Here is a 17,222-nt window from a genome sequence, read left to right on the forward strand (position 1 = left end):
AATGGTAAGCAAAACAACAATATTTATTTTAATTTAATCACACGGCCGCACTAGGACGCACTAGAAAGTAAGGACGCTGCGCGCTGGGACACTCGAAGTGCTCGAAGGGATCATCGGGCATGTGCTGCGGCTGCGGCTTGCGCTCATCTGGGAGCCACATGCTGTTCCACAGCAGATTGGCGAACACTGCGTGCGCGCGCTGACTAAAGTGAAAGCAATCGTGCCCAAAGGGGCGCCAGTCCATGTCGCCATTGGGCAGCAGCGGCGTGCTCATGTTGGCAATCATAGGATGCGCCACAATAGCAAAATCCTTGCGCTGAAATTCAGGCGAACGCGCCACTTGCAAATCAATTTGCTGCCATTGCAGCAGCAACTGCTGACGCTGCTGCAGCTGCTGCCGACTCAGCTGATCGCTCATCAGACAATTGCAGGCAATGCGATGCACCATGTAGCACTGCCAGGGCACCTGATGCAGTCCACTGAGGACGCGCACTATATTCGGCACTACAATTAGATTTATGAGCAGGCGCGGCACATTGTCGCGCAGCAAGCGAAAAGCTTGTCGCAAATCTTTGGCATGTTGCGCCAGCAGCGCTGCGCTGTTCGTCCAGTGGCACATGTCGGAGCAAATGTCATTGTTGCCCACATAGATGGTGAGCAACTTCCAGTGGCGTTGCATGTCCACATGCGCATCACGTTGCAGCAGATCTATAAACACACGCGCCTGATAAGGCAAATCGTGCGACATGATCATGGGCTCGGCTATGCTCAGACGCGAAGTTCTGTGATTCACCACCAGATCATTGGCGATGGCATAACCATAGAGCTGCGGATTAAACACTTTCAGTATATTGGGCAGCGTTAGGTAGCGTCGCCAGTCGGCCATGCCGCCACCAGAGAAAGTCATGCCACGCCATTCGTTCACCATATCCAAAGCATTGTGCGATATGATGCCATTGCCAGCGGATACAGAATCGCCAAAGGCTGCAATCACATCGATATCACCTGGACGCAGTCGCTCCACTGATGTGGGTCTGCTGCTGCTGCGCGTATTGTTCAGTGCACAAGCAAAGGGCTGACTCTTTGGTATAATTGGCTGCATTTTGCCTTCTCTTCGATTGCGTGCAATCAACTCGTTTTCGCTTCGCAGCGCCCAGTTGAGCGACAAGCGACGCGTGCTCAGCAACAACTGGCGATAGTCGCGATCTATATCCGTGTACTGGGGCAGCGTATTTCTGTAGAGTTTGCGTGAGTTGTAATGCTCTGGGCGCACTCCTATGCTGGCCAGCAGCTGCTGTGAGCGATTACGTCGCTGCAGCTTCGTTTGCGCTCTTACGTTTACACTCAACTGCAATAAAATTAAGAGCAAGCTGCAGCAGCGTACTTTTAACATTGTGGAACGCATGTGGATGCTATGTGGATTGTATTATTTATGCATATAATATACTAATTTCGCTTTTTTAAGCTTTATTTATTAGTTTTGCAGCATTACAGCTTGTGGATTGTATGTGGATGCTATGTGGATTGTTTTATATTTGCATATAATATGCTAATTTCACTTTGTTTATTATTTTTGCAGCATTACAGCTTGTGGATTACATGTGGAACGTAAGTTTTTTTTTTGCTTTAAGCAATTATATGTATGCACTTTATACTTTCTTTGGTTTATTATATGTGCTTAGCGTCATTTCATTTACAATCTACTTTTAACGTTTTGTTCAATTTAACGCGCACACTTAACGACTTCTTAACGCGTTCTCGTCTCGCTAGCAAATGTGTCCAGCATTTTAAATATATTTTGCTATGAACGGAACCTCAAGCAACATCAAAATTGTTGTCTGAGCCCACAGCGAGCGCTTGAAACAGCTCACCAAGCACTTTAAACACTCGTTCCTTACATTGAGACAGCAAAATAACACAAAACAAAATAAATTTACAGATCACACACACGGGGCACTAGGCTACAGAACTTGACTTGGCCGAGACATTAACATTAATAATTATGATAAAACTCAGCCAGACAGCTAGGCCCAAACATTAAGTGCGTTGAGTTCAAAGATTTATGAATTAAAAAACAACAGCAAGCCAAAACAAAAATAATTACCTTGTGACATGACAGACAACAAAAAAAAAAATATTAAAAAAAAAGCATAAAGTTTATAAATAAATTGGAGCTACAACAATTACAGTTGCGTAGTTAATTCAGTTTAAAAGGGTTCAGTTTAAATTACTGCGCACTACCAAAGCCTAAAGACATTAAGTTGACCCCCCCAGCTCTAAGCCACTGCTATTTGTGGAAGCTATTTCCGTCCAAGTCGGATTTGAAATAAAATCTTCAAATATTTGCACACATTAAGCTTAAGTTTTTGTTAGAGTTGCTTTAGTTGTTGCTCAGCCACTTAAGCTGCTCAAAAGTTAATTGTTTGTTTACTATTGTTGCTTTTTTTGCAATAGAGAATTGAAATCTTGAGAGCTGAGTACACAGTGTACTTATCTAGCTGTTTTTAGGATTAATTTATTTCTGTCGTACTTGATGCCGGTTAATGCACTTGACAAAAAAATATACACAAACCTTTTTTAAAATAAAATATAAAGCACAGTAAACTATAAATAAAGCAGACAGTTGATTCATGAGGGTGTGTCCCGCTCTCAGCCTCTCAGCGAAGGCTGCAACCAATGCGTGCTGGCATTTCGAGAGGCTTAAAAGCGCTTCCGCTTTTAACTGATTATCAGTAAAGGTCGTTGGCGCGCTGTGAACAAAGCAAAAGTTGCGGAGACATTTCAGGCAAAGAAGAAATGCTTATCAAACGATCATGGCAGAGACAGGCACTTTGTTAAAGAAATTTAGTAACAAATTGATCATTGAAGAGTTAAAACAAATGGGAATGCTCTTAAGATTAGTTAAACGCCATTAATTGGGCAGTAGAGTGTTCCAAGTAAAAATGAGCTCAAGTCTGTTTAAGTCTAAGCAAAAAGCGCCAAAGTGCAGTCCGTTTAAATAGTAACAAATTTACATATATTTTCATATTGATAAATAAATATAAAAGAAGTTGAGTTATATCAGTAATAATTAAAAAATAACCATAAAAAATTGGTATTGCTAACTCGCTCCAAACTGAGGACTTAAATAGCAGGCCCAATCCCATCGCTAGCATCCAAAGCTGCCCTTAACTTAACTAAGTTTGTTGCAAAAGTAATTAGACATTCTAACTTTACTTATATGTAATAAACAAGTTATTAACATTTTTTTATAAAAGGCGCGACAATTACTTTATTTAAAAAGTGCTTAAGGCTTATTGTTATTTAACTAAAGCAATGCTTAAGTATAATTAGCAAATAATAACGCGTATTAAAAAGTTGCCCAATGAATAATGCAAGTGCCAAGCGATTAGCTAAACCCACCCAACTAGTTAAACACTAGCTAAATGTTTACTTATTGAAATGTAAGCGCTACAAAGGTTAAAAGAATTATTCTATTTAATGCAAGCAACAAAAGCAAACGAGTTTATGATTATAAATTATCGCTAGTTCTTAGAAAGGGTTTGGCTGGATTGGGGCATTCGAAATAGGCAAAGGGCTGCCTGAAGGCTTCAGCTGTGCGCTCATTCAGTGGAGCCAACATGCTGTTCCATAGCACATTGGCGAGTGCTGCATGGCCCAGTTGACTGTAGTGTATGCAATCATTGGCAAAGTACGTGCGATCCACTGCACCATTTGGTGTGGACCACAAGCTCAGATTGCGCAAATAGCCATGGGAAACAATAGCAAAGTCATCGCGTCTAAACTCCGGCAATTGAGCTACGTCCAGCAGCAACTGCCGAAATTGTTTAGCAGCTTGCAGCACTTGCGGCAGCTTAAGCTTCTTCCAACAATTGCAAAACAGCGGCAATCGACCTGCGCAATCTGCTGGTGCGCTATCAATTAATTGCTGCAGCGCTTCAATGGGCTGCACCACTATAAAGTTGATAAGCAAACGCGGCACTTGATCGCGCAAAATACGAAAAGTTTGCAGCAGCTGACGCTGGTCCATGCGCAGAAATCCCTGCAAGCTATGCCAGTTGCATAGCTCGGAGCACAAGTCATTGGTGCCCACCTGTATGTTGAGCAGCTTCCAATGCTGCTGCATGTTTACTTTAGGATCGCGTCGCAGTCGCTCAATCAGCACATGCGCCTGATACGGCATATCCTGTATATATAGCATGGCCTCGGCTAAATTAAAGCGCGATACTTGCACATCGGCGGCCATGCTATGACCCACTGCATAGCCATGCAGCTTGGGATTGTAGAGCTTCAGTATGTTGGGCAGGGTGAGCGCAGTGCGCCAAGTTTCGACGCCGCCGCCAGCGTAGCTATAGCCACGATATTCCACATAGGCATCCAGCTCGCCAGTGCCCATAATGCCAGTGCCAGCATTCGAAGAATCCCCCAGCGTTGCCACAATATCAATGTCACCAGCTCTAAGCTGGCTCACCAGCTGCGGCGGCTGCTTGGAGCGCGCATCGCTTAAATCGCATGGAAATGCCTGCGCTTGTGGCACGCGCCGTTGCATGCGTCCAGCTGCCATGTTACGAGCTCTGATCCAATCGAACTGATTCAGCGCCAGCTGCTGCGTCAAGTTGCGCAGCCCCAGCAGCGTATCGCGCAGTTGACTGTCCAGCTGCGTAAAGTAAAGTCCTTCCTCTCGATTGTGTGTGCCAAAGCGCAGCTCCTTGGCGCCCACACGCCTAAGCAGCTGCGTCGATTCATTTATGACTGCAGGACTTGTCCTCACGCTTAGCATGAGCCAGTGCAGCATTAACAAGTGTAGCAACATTTTAAGCGACGCGCGATCACAACTGCCCAATGGCAGTTTAACTAACTGATTAATGTAGCTTAACATTCGTTGGAATTTGGTACCTTAGGTTTTCAACAAATTCTTGCAGGGGTCGTGCAATGTTCTTTAGGTTAAGCTATAAGTAAAATGCTGCTTAAAGTTAAAAGTCACTACAACGATCAAGCTGAGCTGTATAAGAGAGACAGAGCTAGCAATAGCAATGCTAATTGTTTGCTTTATAATATATTTAAATTTTTTTTATAGCTACTTTACATTTTTATTGTAATTTTGCATTCAATTTAAATGCTTTACTCATAGATCTGCTGCACAGTCTTTACCAAATATATTTGTTCTAAAATAAAAAATGATTTAATGCTTTATTAGTTTATGTTTAAATGCAAAATTCGCATCTATTGGAAACTTTTACTGCTCTGTCATGTAAATTTTAATATTTATGCACAAAAATGTTGCATAAGTTTAGCTATAGCTCAATTGGCAACTTATTGCATAGCAAATAGCAATTTATTGCGCTGTCTACTTAACTATAAAATACATTATTTATAACGTATATTTTTAAATGCTTAAGAAAGGCAAATTGCAAAATTAACTTGTTCTACAATTAGCATTAATAGCTAATTTTAAATATTTATGCAGAGCGGCAACTTAGCAAGTTGCATACACTACAAAATATATTTAATCTAAATTTTGAATTCTGCGCTCTCTTTGCTGCTTAATTTATGCAAAGCAATAGCATAATTGTAGGCTTATTGTTTATAGCCTAAAGCGTATGCTATAGTCGTTATGTTTATACTAAACTAAGTAAGTTGTAATACAAGTTAGAAGAATTTATTTGCGCTGTGCTAAAGTCATGGGCGGTCAAGTTGCTTTTACCCTTTTTATATTTTTTTCTACACATTCCGTAGCGATTTGCTACTCTAAATGGAACTCAATTAAATAAACGCTTTGTGGTTTTGAAGTTGTGTCTATCAAAATGCCGCAGCTTCATTTCATTTAAACTAATTGAGGCTCATTAAATTGCCCAGTTGTTGTTGTTGTTGCTTGTCAACAATGTTGCTACATTGTTTAGCGCAACATGCTGCACAACAAAAGCAGCAGCAACAACAACTCGAAGTTTTAGGCAATTTGTAGACTTAAGAGCGCGACAAGCTTTGAAGAGAGCGTTGGAGCTTTGAGCGTAGAGTTGCCAGCTCAGCCAAAGTCAGTTGTATTATAATATTTTATTACTATAAATTAGCGCTTTAAATATAGACAAATGGCATAATTAATAATAATTTGCAGCTACTTTAAATGACTTGAAGGGTGTTGCTTATTTTGCAGCAATGCTAACTTATTTTTTTAAACTTTAACAAGTGCGCAAATGTCAACTCACATTATGCTCTATTTTGTTTTGTTTTTTGTGGCCTTATGTTAACTTTGTCTGCACATTAGTTCAAAATAATTGTTTTATTTAATTGCTTAGAGCCTTGAACTAGTAAAGATCACAAAAACGTACGCAAATTAAAATCTAAAACGTAGCGCTTGTTAAAATTTAGCAATACAGTTATAATTGCTATTTAATTATTGTCATAGCATCAACAATTGCTAAACAAGTGCAGAACCCATGTAAAGGAAATGAGATTAAGCGATTGCAATATAATGTTACAAGCTTTAAATGAATTTAATTTGTTATTAATTTTACTTTTGGACATACATATTGCAGTAAAATTGAAAGACAGCGGCACAATAAACTTATAAAATATTACAACATTATAATAACCTCGCTGCAATTGCCTCAAAGCGGCAGAAAGAGAGAGCGAGCGAGCTGCAAGAGCGAGACAGCAAGCTGAGAGCATAAGAGTGAGAGCGAGCATTGTTGAGTTCATTTTAAAGAGCAGTCAACGCAGTTGCATTGTGTGATGTGTTCATATTTTTGTTTATGTTTCAATTTCAGCAATTAAACGAAAGCTGAGCTAAGCTCGAATAGCAAATACACTAAGCTAAAAGTCAAAAACTAAATAACATATATTTAAATTAGTTTATTATAGCAAGAATTAATTATTGCACATTTTTAAATAATTTAGTAAGCATTTATTTGAATTGTTGCTTCAAGATTTGGATTAAAACGAAGCAGTTAAAATTTATTTCTTTGTAAATTTAATTTTTAAGCCAACTAAACTGTGATTAATGCCTGTTGGCCAAGCTCACATTGTAGTGTAGAGAGTCTATAGACGGGTTAAGCATTGCACAAGCGCAAACATTTAAACAACAAAATAATAATAATAAAAATACTTTGCGACATTTTCTGTTTTTGGCGCTGAAACACAAAAAACTAAAGTAGCTATCAAAACTACAAACTAAATGTTGCCATTTGCAATCAATAAGCAATTGCCAAAGGGTCGACAGCAAGAGCGAGAGCGAGAGCGAGAGAGTGAGCAAGAGAGAGGTTAATAGCCAAGCAAGCGCGTTCAACAGACTCTAAGTGGGTTAATTTGAATTGTGTGTGTGAGTTGAGCTCTCTGATAACAGCAGCGTGCAAACTTCAGAGCCAACAAGCTGCCCGTTGCCGCTGGCGCTTGCGCAGTCAAAGCAGCAGCAACAACAAACAAGCAACGACCACAGTCATCGTCAAGGTCGACTATTGTAAAAGAAAGCGCCAACGCTGGCCTTGAACACGAAAATATGTCGAAGCAGCAGCTAAAAGTAAACTGAAGATGCTGCTACACATGTGTGGAGTGAAAAATAAAAAATAAAAGAAATAAATGCAGCAGACTATGTTGAACTTTTTTTGGAATTGCTTTGCATAGAAATTAAGTTTAGGCCATAACGCAATGTCATAAAGTTTATGCTTGAGTAAGACAAAAGCAACAAATCTTTTGAACCAAATACATTTTGGCAAACTTGTGCAACAAAAGCCTAAAAAATATATAAAACATAAGACGTCCAATTGGGGTTAAATAGTTTAAATGGGTTAAGCAGGAAATAAATTTGGTTTAAAGTTTAGGCCCAAAGTTCTCACAACTGTCTGACTTTTGCTCCCGAATTTTTTTAATGCTTCCCACATGTTTTTCATAAATTAAAAGCAGCCAAATTACAATTGCGTGACAATAGAAACTTGAGCAAATTAATCAGTTATTATGTTTAATATTCTAGTTTGTTTGCATAGCGTGTTTATATCTGTAGCTTGTGACAATTCTATGCCATATAAATGTCGCTTAAGCGTTTTCAAAAACCAACAATGAGACCTTATATAAACGCTTAAATGCGCACTTAAAGTTGCCAATCGAAGAAATCTACTACTCACCATAGAATAACAATTGATATCAAAAGCATTTACATACCTGTAAAGAAATAGTTTAGAGCAAGCGGGAAAAAAGGTTAGTCAGTTAATATTATGCGCATAACAAATAGAAATTGAAATATTGAAATAAATACAAGTTTCTTATTATTATAGACGATCTATCTTAATCTCGCAGCAAAAAATTCGCATTTCAATTACTTTTTTGTATCTTGGCAGCAAAAGCTGCAATCGTCGCTCTGTGGCTCAAAGCTGAGCTTGAGCTTGCGAGCGCGCCAGCGTCGAGTTGTGCGCTCAGTCGTTAAACGGAGCTTGGCCGCGACACTTGAGTTAAGCGCAAGCGATACAGCAAAATCCAAAACAAAAACCGTCGACGGCCAACAAAAAATAAATTTGTAGTCAAGTCGGCGAAAAGACACAAAAGCCAATAAGAAAAAAAAAATTGCAACATCGAAAACGCGCGCGTGTGTGTGTTTCGCTCAAGGAGAAGTTGCTTAGAAGCGAGAGCGTTTTGAAGGGTACGAAAGCGTAGAAAATAAACTTTCAAAATCAAAAACTCAACGTTTTTAAATTGCTGACCAAATAAAACGAAAGACTTAAGACACAAACTAGCGCGGGTCGACGCGTGTGCGCAAATTGCATGAAACTGTAGTGAAGTGCGCCCAAGTGTAGCTGTGTGTGTGTGTGTGTGTGTTTTATTTACGAAAACCAAATGCAAAGCAAATAAATAATAAAAAGAAGTTAGCCACGAGGCCAAGGCACAGACAAAAGAAGAAATCATTTCATTTTTAGTTTGTTGCCTGTTCACAACGAAAATACAAAAAGTTGCAATAAAAAGCGCAAAACATGAGCGCAAATGTTTTGCTTGCTACCGTTTTGTTGTTCAACAGATTTTCGTGGCTATGGGGAAATGTTGGAGGCACAAGCTGGCCGGGATTGGGCAATGCAAAAATCATTGCAACAGACCCAATGACAGACTCAAAGCTTTGCAGCACTTGAGGAAAAGCCAATGGAAATTTTCTAGCAGTCATTAGACCAGCAGCTGTTTTCTTGCTTTGTTGCATTACATGACACAGAAAAAAAAAAACAAAGAGAATAGCCACATAAAAGGAAATGCAAGAAAATTACATTACCTTTTGTTCAACCATTTTGTTAAAAACTTTATTTTGCATTTGACAAGCGCCACTTGCGTTTGAAAACTTTGCATTACACCAAAGTGTAAATGATGTAAACAGAGCTCGAAGCTCAGACAGCTGTTGTGTTGATGTTGCAGTGGCGGCGGCGGCGGCCGAAATGATTGTTGCTGAATTATATTATATAACAAGTGGCCATGCCACAAAAGCTGTAACAGCAGAGCAAGAGCGTAAGACACACAGACAGACAGACAGACAGACCAAGACATGTGCGAAGGCAACACTGGCTGAGTGCCTGACTGGCTGGCAAGAGAAGGAAGCAACTCGCTTTGGTAGAGCAAGTCAGCGTTGCAACATTTAAAGCCTTTGCTGCCACACGTTGCACGTACCACATACCCACTAACACCGCTGGTCAGTTAAATAAGCCGTTAAACTGCCTAAGAGCGCTGCATTTGCATTTGCCGCGCTCTCGTGCTCTTTGGTGCTCGTGGGTGTTGCGAACTTTTAGTTGCCAAAGATTTGCAAATGTGCAAATTATATTAAAACTGCATACACATCGTATAAAGCTATAGCGCATATAACAAACAAATTGCTGCTTTTTTCTCTGCTGCTGCTGTTTTTTTTTTTGGGAACAGCAATTGAGTTTTGACTGCAAGCACTAACTGCTAACCAGTTGGCAACCTTGGCGTTGTTTTGCTGTTGGCGCTGCGCTTATAATTTTTTTTTTTCATTTTGTGTTGCTTGTTTATTTTTTGGGTTTTTTTTTCGTATTTTCTTAATTTTAATTTTGTTGCTGGCTTATAATTAAATGTGGGGTATAAGCAAATGCGTTGTGCGCTGTTATGCAAAGTTGGAAAAAAATTTTATTTAGCTAAAATATTTGTTAATTGCAATTGAAAAGTAATTGCTTTAAATTTATTCATATTAATTTGCTATATAGCAAGATTTTATATTTATAATAGCAGCTTAAGTTGCCTGCATTTTATTTATATGTTGTTACTATTTTAATAGTAAAAAAAATATATTAAAAAATAATATAGCTGCTTTAAATTTTGTTGCTAAATTTGAAATAAATATTTAATACAGCATATATTTAAAATTGCAATTTAACTAAAATATATGCATGTTTTTATATTAATAGTAAAAAAAAATATATTAAAAATGAATATAGCTGCTTTAAATTTGTTTGCTATATTAATTTGCTAAATTTTAAATAAATATTTAATACAAATTTAAGTTAAATAAATGCATGTTTTTTTATTAATTCAAACATTAATTAATTAAATTTTCTTTAATGCATGCAGTATACTTAAATCTTCGGCTTAGTTTTTTTTCTTCTTTTTCTTTGTGCATACAACAAATGACAAATGTTTTTTTCTTGTTGTTGATCTACCTACTTATGTGACGCACTGTATTTGCTTAAGATTTAGTCACAAGCTGATTTTTATTTCTTTTTTGATTTTGCATTTCGCGCCTCTCTTTTGGAGCTTTAAAATTTAAATCAGGTTGAAATTGTTGTCCTTTGCGTCATCGACTGGCGGCATTGTTAACAAGCAAACAACAACAACAACAATAAAATCAATTTATAGCCACGAATTTGTGTTACTAACCTTACTCAACTGTGTGTGTGTGTGTGTGTGCGTTGGATTTTTTGTATATTTTGTTGCTATTTTATGTTTAACTTGTGCGCGTTTTATGGTCATTTATGTGAGTAATTGTTGTTATTAGCCGGCGCATTTGAGTTTCGTTGCTTCAAGATGCAAAGATATGTTAAGTAAAGTGGGTCAAAGTCTAACAGCGCAAGGCTGTGGGCAGGAATTGTCAAAAGAAAAAATAAATAGGGAGAGAACAAAGTGTAAGTAATATATGCATAACATATAAGCCACATGTGGCGTATGAGTAATGCATTGTTGCTTGTACTAGTCAAAAACAATTTCGAAAATTGCACTAAGCAATTATTTATTTAGCTGTTCAGCTGCTAATTAAAGTCACAAGTTCCACACTTTTTGCTTTCTTTAGTGCAGTTTACATTTACATTTGTCGTTATTTGCTTATTCTGAGTGCATTTTCGAGACATTGATTTATAAGCTTTCAAACACACACACACACACACACACACATACACAGAACGCTTGTTATTCAAGACGAATTTGTCTTCTCATGCGCGCATTGTTAATTTTAATTTCAGAAAACTTTTTTCCGTGTTGTCATTGAACGAGAACTGTTTTTTGTAATTTGCATAAACGACGGCGCGGCACACAATGTAAAGTGAAGTTCGAGTTAATTTCACTTATACAACAAGCGATTTAACTTTGCATTGTTTACACGTCAATATTTGAAATTGAAGTTTGTGTACTACTTTTTGGGGTTTACTTAAAATTGCAATGAACTGCAGCCAACTGAAGGTTCTTGCGGCTTTGAGCTTAGCCTTGAGCAAAATATATATATGTATTATATGAATAGCAGCGTTAAAGCATTAAAAGAATTTGCTGCTATTAAAACTATGCATAAATCAAAGTTTAATGAATAACTTGTAACTATGTTTTAGCATTTGTTAGTTTGGCCCGTGTTGGGTTCACTGAACTCACAAAATTAACGCGTTGCTGTTAAACTAGAATTTTCACTTTCGGGCAGCATTAAGCTTTGGTTACTAAGCAAAGTGCTTAGAGCATTACTATTATTATTATTATTACTTTATGTGCTGCGGCACGTGTGCGTGCGTCAATCAATAAAATACATAACCGTATAAAGATTTATTGACGCAAGTGATAACTTGAAAATATATAAATACATATTCTCTTCTCTCTATGCACAGAGTGTGACTGAGACGGCAACAAAATGGCGGCAGTGGAAGTACACAACGGCTATAAGTACTATGGCTCCAAAAAAAATCCCAAGATTGTGCTCAATCAGCTAAACATGAACGTCATGCGTGGCTCCATGTGAGTGGCATACATAATTGGCTTTCAGCTTCAATTAATTAATTCCATTAATTTTGCTTTAGCTATGGCCTGCTGGGCGCCTCGGGCTGTGGCAAAACCACTTTGCTCAGCTGCATTGTGGGCCAGCGTCGTCTCAATGGCGGCGAGGTCAGCGTGCTGGGCGTCAAGCCGGGCGAACCAGGCAGCGGTGTGCCGGGCTCCAGAGTGGGCTTTATGCCCCAGGAGATAGCTTTAGTGGAGGAGATGACTGTCAAGGAGACAGTGTTCTATTTTGGTCGCATCTATGGCCTCACAGATGAAAAGATACGCGAGAAGTTCAAGCTGCTCAAGGAGCTGCTGCAGCTGCCGCCGGCCAGGCAAATGGTGAAGCAGTGCAGCGGCGGTCAGCAGCGACGCTTGAGCTTTGCCTGCGCCATGATACACGATCCCGAGCTGCTCATACTGGATGAGCCCACCGTGGGCTTGGATCCGATGCTGCGTGAAAAGTAAGCGAAGCGTAGACAAAATATTTATCAAAGTGTATACCAAAGTATAACACAAATTTTTTGAAGAATTTATTTTATGCACTTTGACATTTAAAGAAATTCAATATACGAGGCTTAAAGTCTTTATGATTGAAGATTCAGTTCAGCTTCATTGTGTAGATCAGCAAAACAAATTGAATTAAGCTGTCAAAGTGTATAACAAAGTCAGTCACACATGTTGCCAATTTACTTTAATTTTGCTTTATGCACTTTGCTATATCAAAAAATTGTTATAGCAGATTCTTAATGCTCGAAAGTTTCTGCTAGACAAAAGAAAATGTTAAACAAAGTGCATGAACAAAGTTAGTTACTGCCAACATTTTGCCTAACATATGCTTTCTTTTTAGAATCTGGGACTTTTTGGTGGAAACTACTAGAAATAGCAAATTGGCTGTGATTATAACTACACATTATATTGAAGAGGCCAACCAAGCAAATTGCGTAAGTTTCTCCCAATTAAAAAATAAAAACTTGAATTAATCAAATTTTGAATTGCAGATTGGTCTTATGCGCAATGGCGTGCTACTGGCTGAGGACACGCCCACAAATATTATGATTAAATTTGGCACACAATCCATTGAGGATGCATTTCTTTTGCTCAGCCAGCGCCAGGGCAACGAGGATGAGCTGCAACAGATATTGGATCATAGTAAGACTCAAGCATTGCCTGCAGCAATTTTGCCGCCCGAAGTGATCGATGTGCATGAGCCGACGAATGATGAAAAGCCGCCCATACCCTATGAGGAGCCAGCGACAGAGAATCGCAAAAAAGTTTTCTTCACCACCAAGGGTCGCATCAAGGCGCTGATGACAAAGAATTTTGTGCAATTGTTTAGACAACCCTCGTAGGTTATACCCACAACAATTAGTAAAGCAATTACTAATTTCTGCTCTTCTTCTTCTCACAGTGGCATTATATTCATGCTGCTATTTCCTATTATACAACTTTCCTGCTTTTATCTGGCCATAGGCAAAACGCCTAAGAATCTGGAGTTGGGTATTTACTCCGGCGAGATTGGCAACTATAGCGAGTGCTTCGATCCCAGTCTGCGCACCACTGAATATTATTTTGACAACGATACGTGCATCTTTAATAAGCTCAGCTGTCGCTATATACAGGAGCTGGGCGACGACATAGCCATACGCAAATACTATGCAAGTGAGGCGGCTGCTTTCGAGGAGGCCAAGCGAGCGACCACAGTGGGTTACATTTACTTTTCGCAAAACTTTAGCAGCTCACTGCACGCTCTAATGGACGATGGTCGTTATGCCAGCGATGGTGCTGTGGAGAATGCCGAACTCACTATACACATCGATATGACGGGTGAGTTGTGGTAGTTTAATCTTCGTCCGCGCGGTGTCTCTTCAATTCTCATTTGCAGATCAACAAGTTGCGTACTTTATGCAGCGTAAATTGCGTGACAAGTTTGCCGATTTTATGGATGGCGTCGTTAAGGATTGCAATCTATCGTCGGCTTTCGTTAAGTTGCCCGTACAGTTTCAGGATCCGATTTATGGCTCGGCGGATATCGAATTTCAGCAATATTGTGCGCCGGGTGTGGTAATGACGTGAGTATGGCTTAAATCGATAGCGCGTAATCGATTTGTTGCTGCATATCTTGTCTTCAGCCTCTCTCTATAGTCTCTACAGCTGCTTATCGATAAATTACTATTGACAGTTAATCGATAAATGCAACGCTTTCAGCGCCTGGAATTGCTCATAAACGACTTTTCACTATTTCTGCTTCATCTAAAGTCTATCGATTGTTTCGTGCAAACTAATTAACTCTTTTCGATAACCTTAGCATGGTCTTCTTTTTGGCCACCCTAATGACTGCCGCTGTGTTCATATCGGAGCGCATGGATGGCATTTGGGATCGCACCTTGTTGGCGGGTGTTTCGGCCAACGAAATGCTTTGGGCTCATCTGCTGACGCAATTGATTATTATGGCTCTGCAATCGTTTGAGGTCATCATGTACATTGGCATTGTATTCGATACGTATAACAAAGGCGATACAACGACGTTGATAGGTCTGCTGACGCTTACAGCATTTTGTGGCATGTTGTTTGGTAAGCGTACTACAAAAAAAATAAAATGAGCAATAACTTGATTTTTCAATTGATCTACAGGTCTGTTCATCTCTGTTTTCTGCAAATCGCATACAGAGGCGAATTTTGTAGCCACTGGTGCATTTTATCCCATGATTATACTCTGCGGTAGGTGTTACCAAAATTATAAATTATAATTATAAAATTAAAAACTTTTGGCTTTCTAGGCTTGCTGTGGCCGCTGGAGAGCATGCCGAGATTTTTACAGGACGTGGTAATGGTGCTGCCGTTTACTATACCTTCGATATCGGCGCGTAATGTTATCGAGAAGGGCTGGAGCATTACCAACGAAAAGGTCTATAACGGTTTTCTGGTTATGGCCGGCTGGACGATTATTTTCTTTGTGCTATGTCTCATTGGCATTAGACGCAAAGCGTAGTGGGCAAACAACTTATTGCACAAACTATATATACATTACTTCGGGGGTTTCTTTCTTTTAGTAGTCGTAGCATATTAGGCGATTTTATTGTTATAGTATCTATATAATTTAATTATTATCGAAAGCATATCACTCGCACGTTGTAGACTCGCTCATCATAAGATAAAAACTCATCGTTAGCCAAACTGCATTGGGTGCTTTAGTAACTAAACTAAAGTGGCTTATACTAACTGTAACCAATGCTAGCTATGTGCTCAACACAACAGTATAAGGTCTAAAGGGTGTTCCACATAAAATATTTATAATACCAAACAGCACACACACACAACATTTGTAATCATTAAACAAAACTATCCATGTAAATAGCCCATGACAACAATAAGAAATGTGAATTATATTTTAGAAAAAAAAAAACAAAGGAATTTCTTATAACGAAAATTTTAAATGCAACCAAATAAAATTTAAATTTAAATCAAGCCAAGATTATTTACTGCTTAGCTCTTGAGCTGTTAAAAATTTAAATAACTGTCAACAAGTTTTTCAATGTGGCGCCATTTTATATATAAAATGCAAACAAGCGCAAAACTAAAGCGAAAGTTCTATAAAACTCACCAATACCAACAGCAGGAATAAAATGTGTGTCTGCCTGTGTGTGGGGGCCAAGGACAAGGACACGATGACGACGACGACGCTGGCTATGAGAAGCAAGTCGAGAGGACGTGGCAAAGTTGCTGACACACTTTGGGCTTGCAAAATTTGCTAGACAGTATGTCTGCTATATGCCACCCCCCACCCCCATGAGACCTCCCTACTTGGCTGGCTGGCTGTCTGCCTGCCTAGAAGAGATTGTCTGCCGGTGTCTGCCAGCAGACATTTTTATTACAAAACTTTATCTTTGCCAAATACGAAAACGACGACGACGACGACGATGAAGAGAAAAATACCAAAAAGGCCAACCCGTTCGCTCGACTCTTAGGGGGCGTCGTTGTGGGCGTGAGCCAAGCCAAGCGTAGCAAAGTGTCGTTTTAGCCATTTTATATAAGTTGCATATAAAATGTATAAAACTACAGACTACAGAGATAGTGGGTGGCAAAGAGAATGAATTAAACCTTTCGCAATGAAATTTGTGTGCGTAAAAAGCTTTGAATAAAACCTGTTGAATGCGAAGAAGTAAAGTGGAAAATATAGAGTTTAAAATAAATTGTGAGCAGCATTTAACATTACTTAAGTAACTGGTAAAGAATATTTGTTAATATACTTAATTACTTGCTAGCTATTTGGCTCTAAAAAAGGGTCAATAAAATTTGCTTATAAAGCATTTGGCTCAATTTATTATTTATTTTAATACCAAAATGTTACCTTTTTTGATTTATTTAGCTTCAGTTTAGGGCGTACATATAAATTAAATTAAATTCCACTATTTTTTTAAATATTAATATTTCATTTAAATTGCATAAATGTTAGGAAAAATATTTATTGATCTTTTTCAACGTGAATTAATTTATTTAAATTTATTAATTATGTTGCAATTGGTTATATTTTGCTCATATTTTGTTATACTTATTTATATTTCATTTGATTATAAATAGCATATGAAACACTTATTGCCATTAATATCTCCCAGATAATTTGCAAAAATATTTGCGCATTCGAACTAAATTTACTTTTGACTTGCATACTTACTTAGAGACAAATGCTCTTGAAGCATACGTCTAGTATGCAAACACAATCGACAAACATCAACAATGCAAACCCAATGCTTCTTGAAGCAACAAATAAATTTGCACAAATTCCTGTTGTCTGCACTAAAGTGTGTAGGTCAAGTAGCCTTTGTATGCTTGTGTGTGTGTGGCTAACGAAAGTTTTGTTGAGTGTCGACAATAAAAACAAATTTCAACAACAGATTTTCTAGTCTGCTGCAGCCCAAACCAACCCAAAACACAAACTGCAACACATCATCTCTGTAGACAAAGTTTTGTTACAACTTTTGCTCCATTTAATATATACATAGAGTACTTATATATAA

The 17,222-nt window shown here is 38.6% G+C and overlaps 3 protein-coding genes across 3 annotated transcripts in view; 1 reads left to right on the forward strand and 2 right to left on the reverse strand.

The window, feature by feature from the left end:
- Positions 1 to 17,222, reverse strand: part of LOC108607942 (neuroguidin) — a 41,263-nt gene that overhangs the window by 15,991 nt on the left and 8,050 nt on the right. The gene's annotated exons all lie outside the window — the stretch shown is intronic.
- LOC108607940 (phospholipase B1, membrane-associated) lies at positions 11 to 1,410 on the reverse strand. Its single transcript, XM_017999057.2, has one exon. The coding sequence runs from the start codon at positions 1,403 to 1,405 to the stop codon at positions 38 to 40; it is 1,368 nt and encodes a 455-aa protein (XP_017854546.1). The 5' UTR covers positions 1,406 to 1,410; the 3' UTR covers positions 11 to 37.
- On the forward strand, positions 8,421 to 15,641 carry LOC108607939 (ABC transporter G family member 20). Its single transcript, XM_017999056.2, has 10 exons — positions 8,421 to 8,626; positions 12,057 to 12,183; positions 12,246 to 12,668; positions 13,055 to 13,148; positions 13,206 to 13,552; positions 13,616 to 14,031; positions 14,090 to 14,276; positions 14,513 to 14,778; positions 14,839 to 14,925; positions 14,985 to 15,641. Exons 2-10 carry the CDS (start codon positions 12,080 to 12,082, stop codon positions 15,194 to 15,196), a joined length of 2,136 nt encoding a protein of 711 aa, XP_017854545.2. The 5' UTR covers positions 8,421 to 8,626; positions 12,057 to 12,079; the 3' UTR covers positions 15,197 to 15,641.

The sequence above is a fragment of the Drosophila busckii genome, chromosome 2L (assembly GCF_011750605.1).
Source record: "Drosophila busckii strain San Diego stock center, stock number 13000-0081.31 chromosome 2L, ASM1175060v1, whole genome shotgun sequence".
NCBI lineage: Eukaryota > Metazoa > Arthropoda > Insecta > Diptera > Drosophilidae > Drosophila > Drosophila busckii.

Excerpts from the sequence above, each read along its gene's own strand:
- LOC108607940 (XM_017999057.2), bottom strand. The coding sequence starts at position 1,405 with ATGCGTTCCACAATGTTAAAAGTACGCTGCTGCAGCTTGCTCTTAATT.
- LOC108607939 (XM_017999056.2), top strand. The coding sequence starts at position 12,080 with ATGGCGGCAGTGGAAGTACACAACGGCTATAAGTACTATGGCTCCAAA. Across the intron at positions 13,149-13,205 it reads AGGCCAACCAAGCAAATTGC|ATTGGTCTTATGCGCAATGG; the intron begins GTAAGTTTCTCC and ends TTTGAATTGCAG. Across the intron at positions 14,277-14,512 it reads GCGCCGGGTGTGGTAATGAC|CATGGTCTTCTTTTTGGCCA; the intron begins GTGAGTATGGCT and ends CGATAACCTTAG.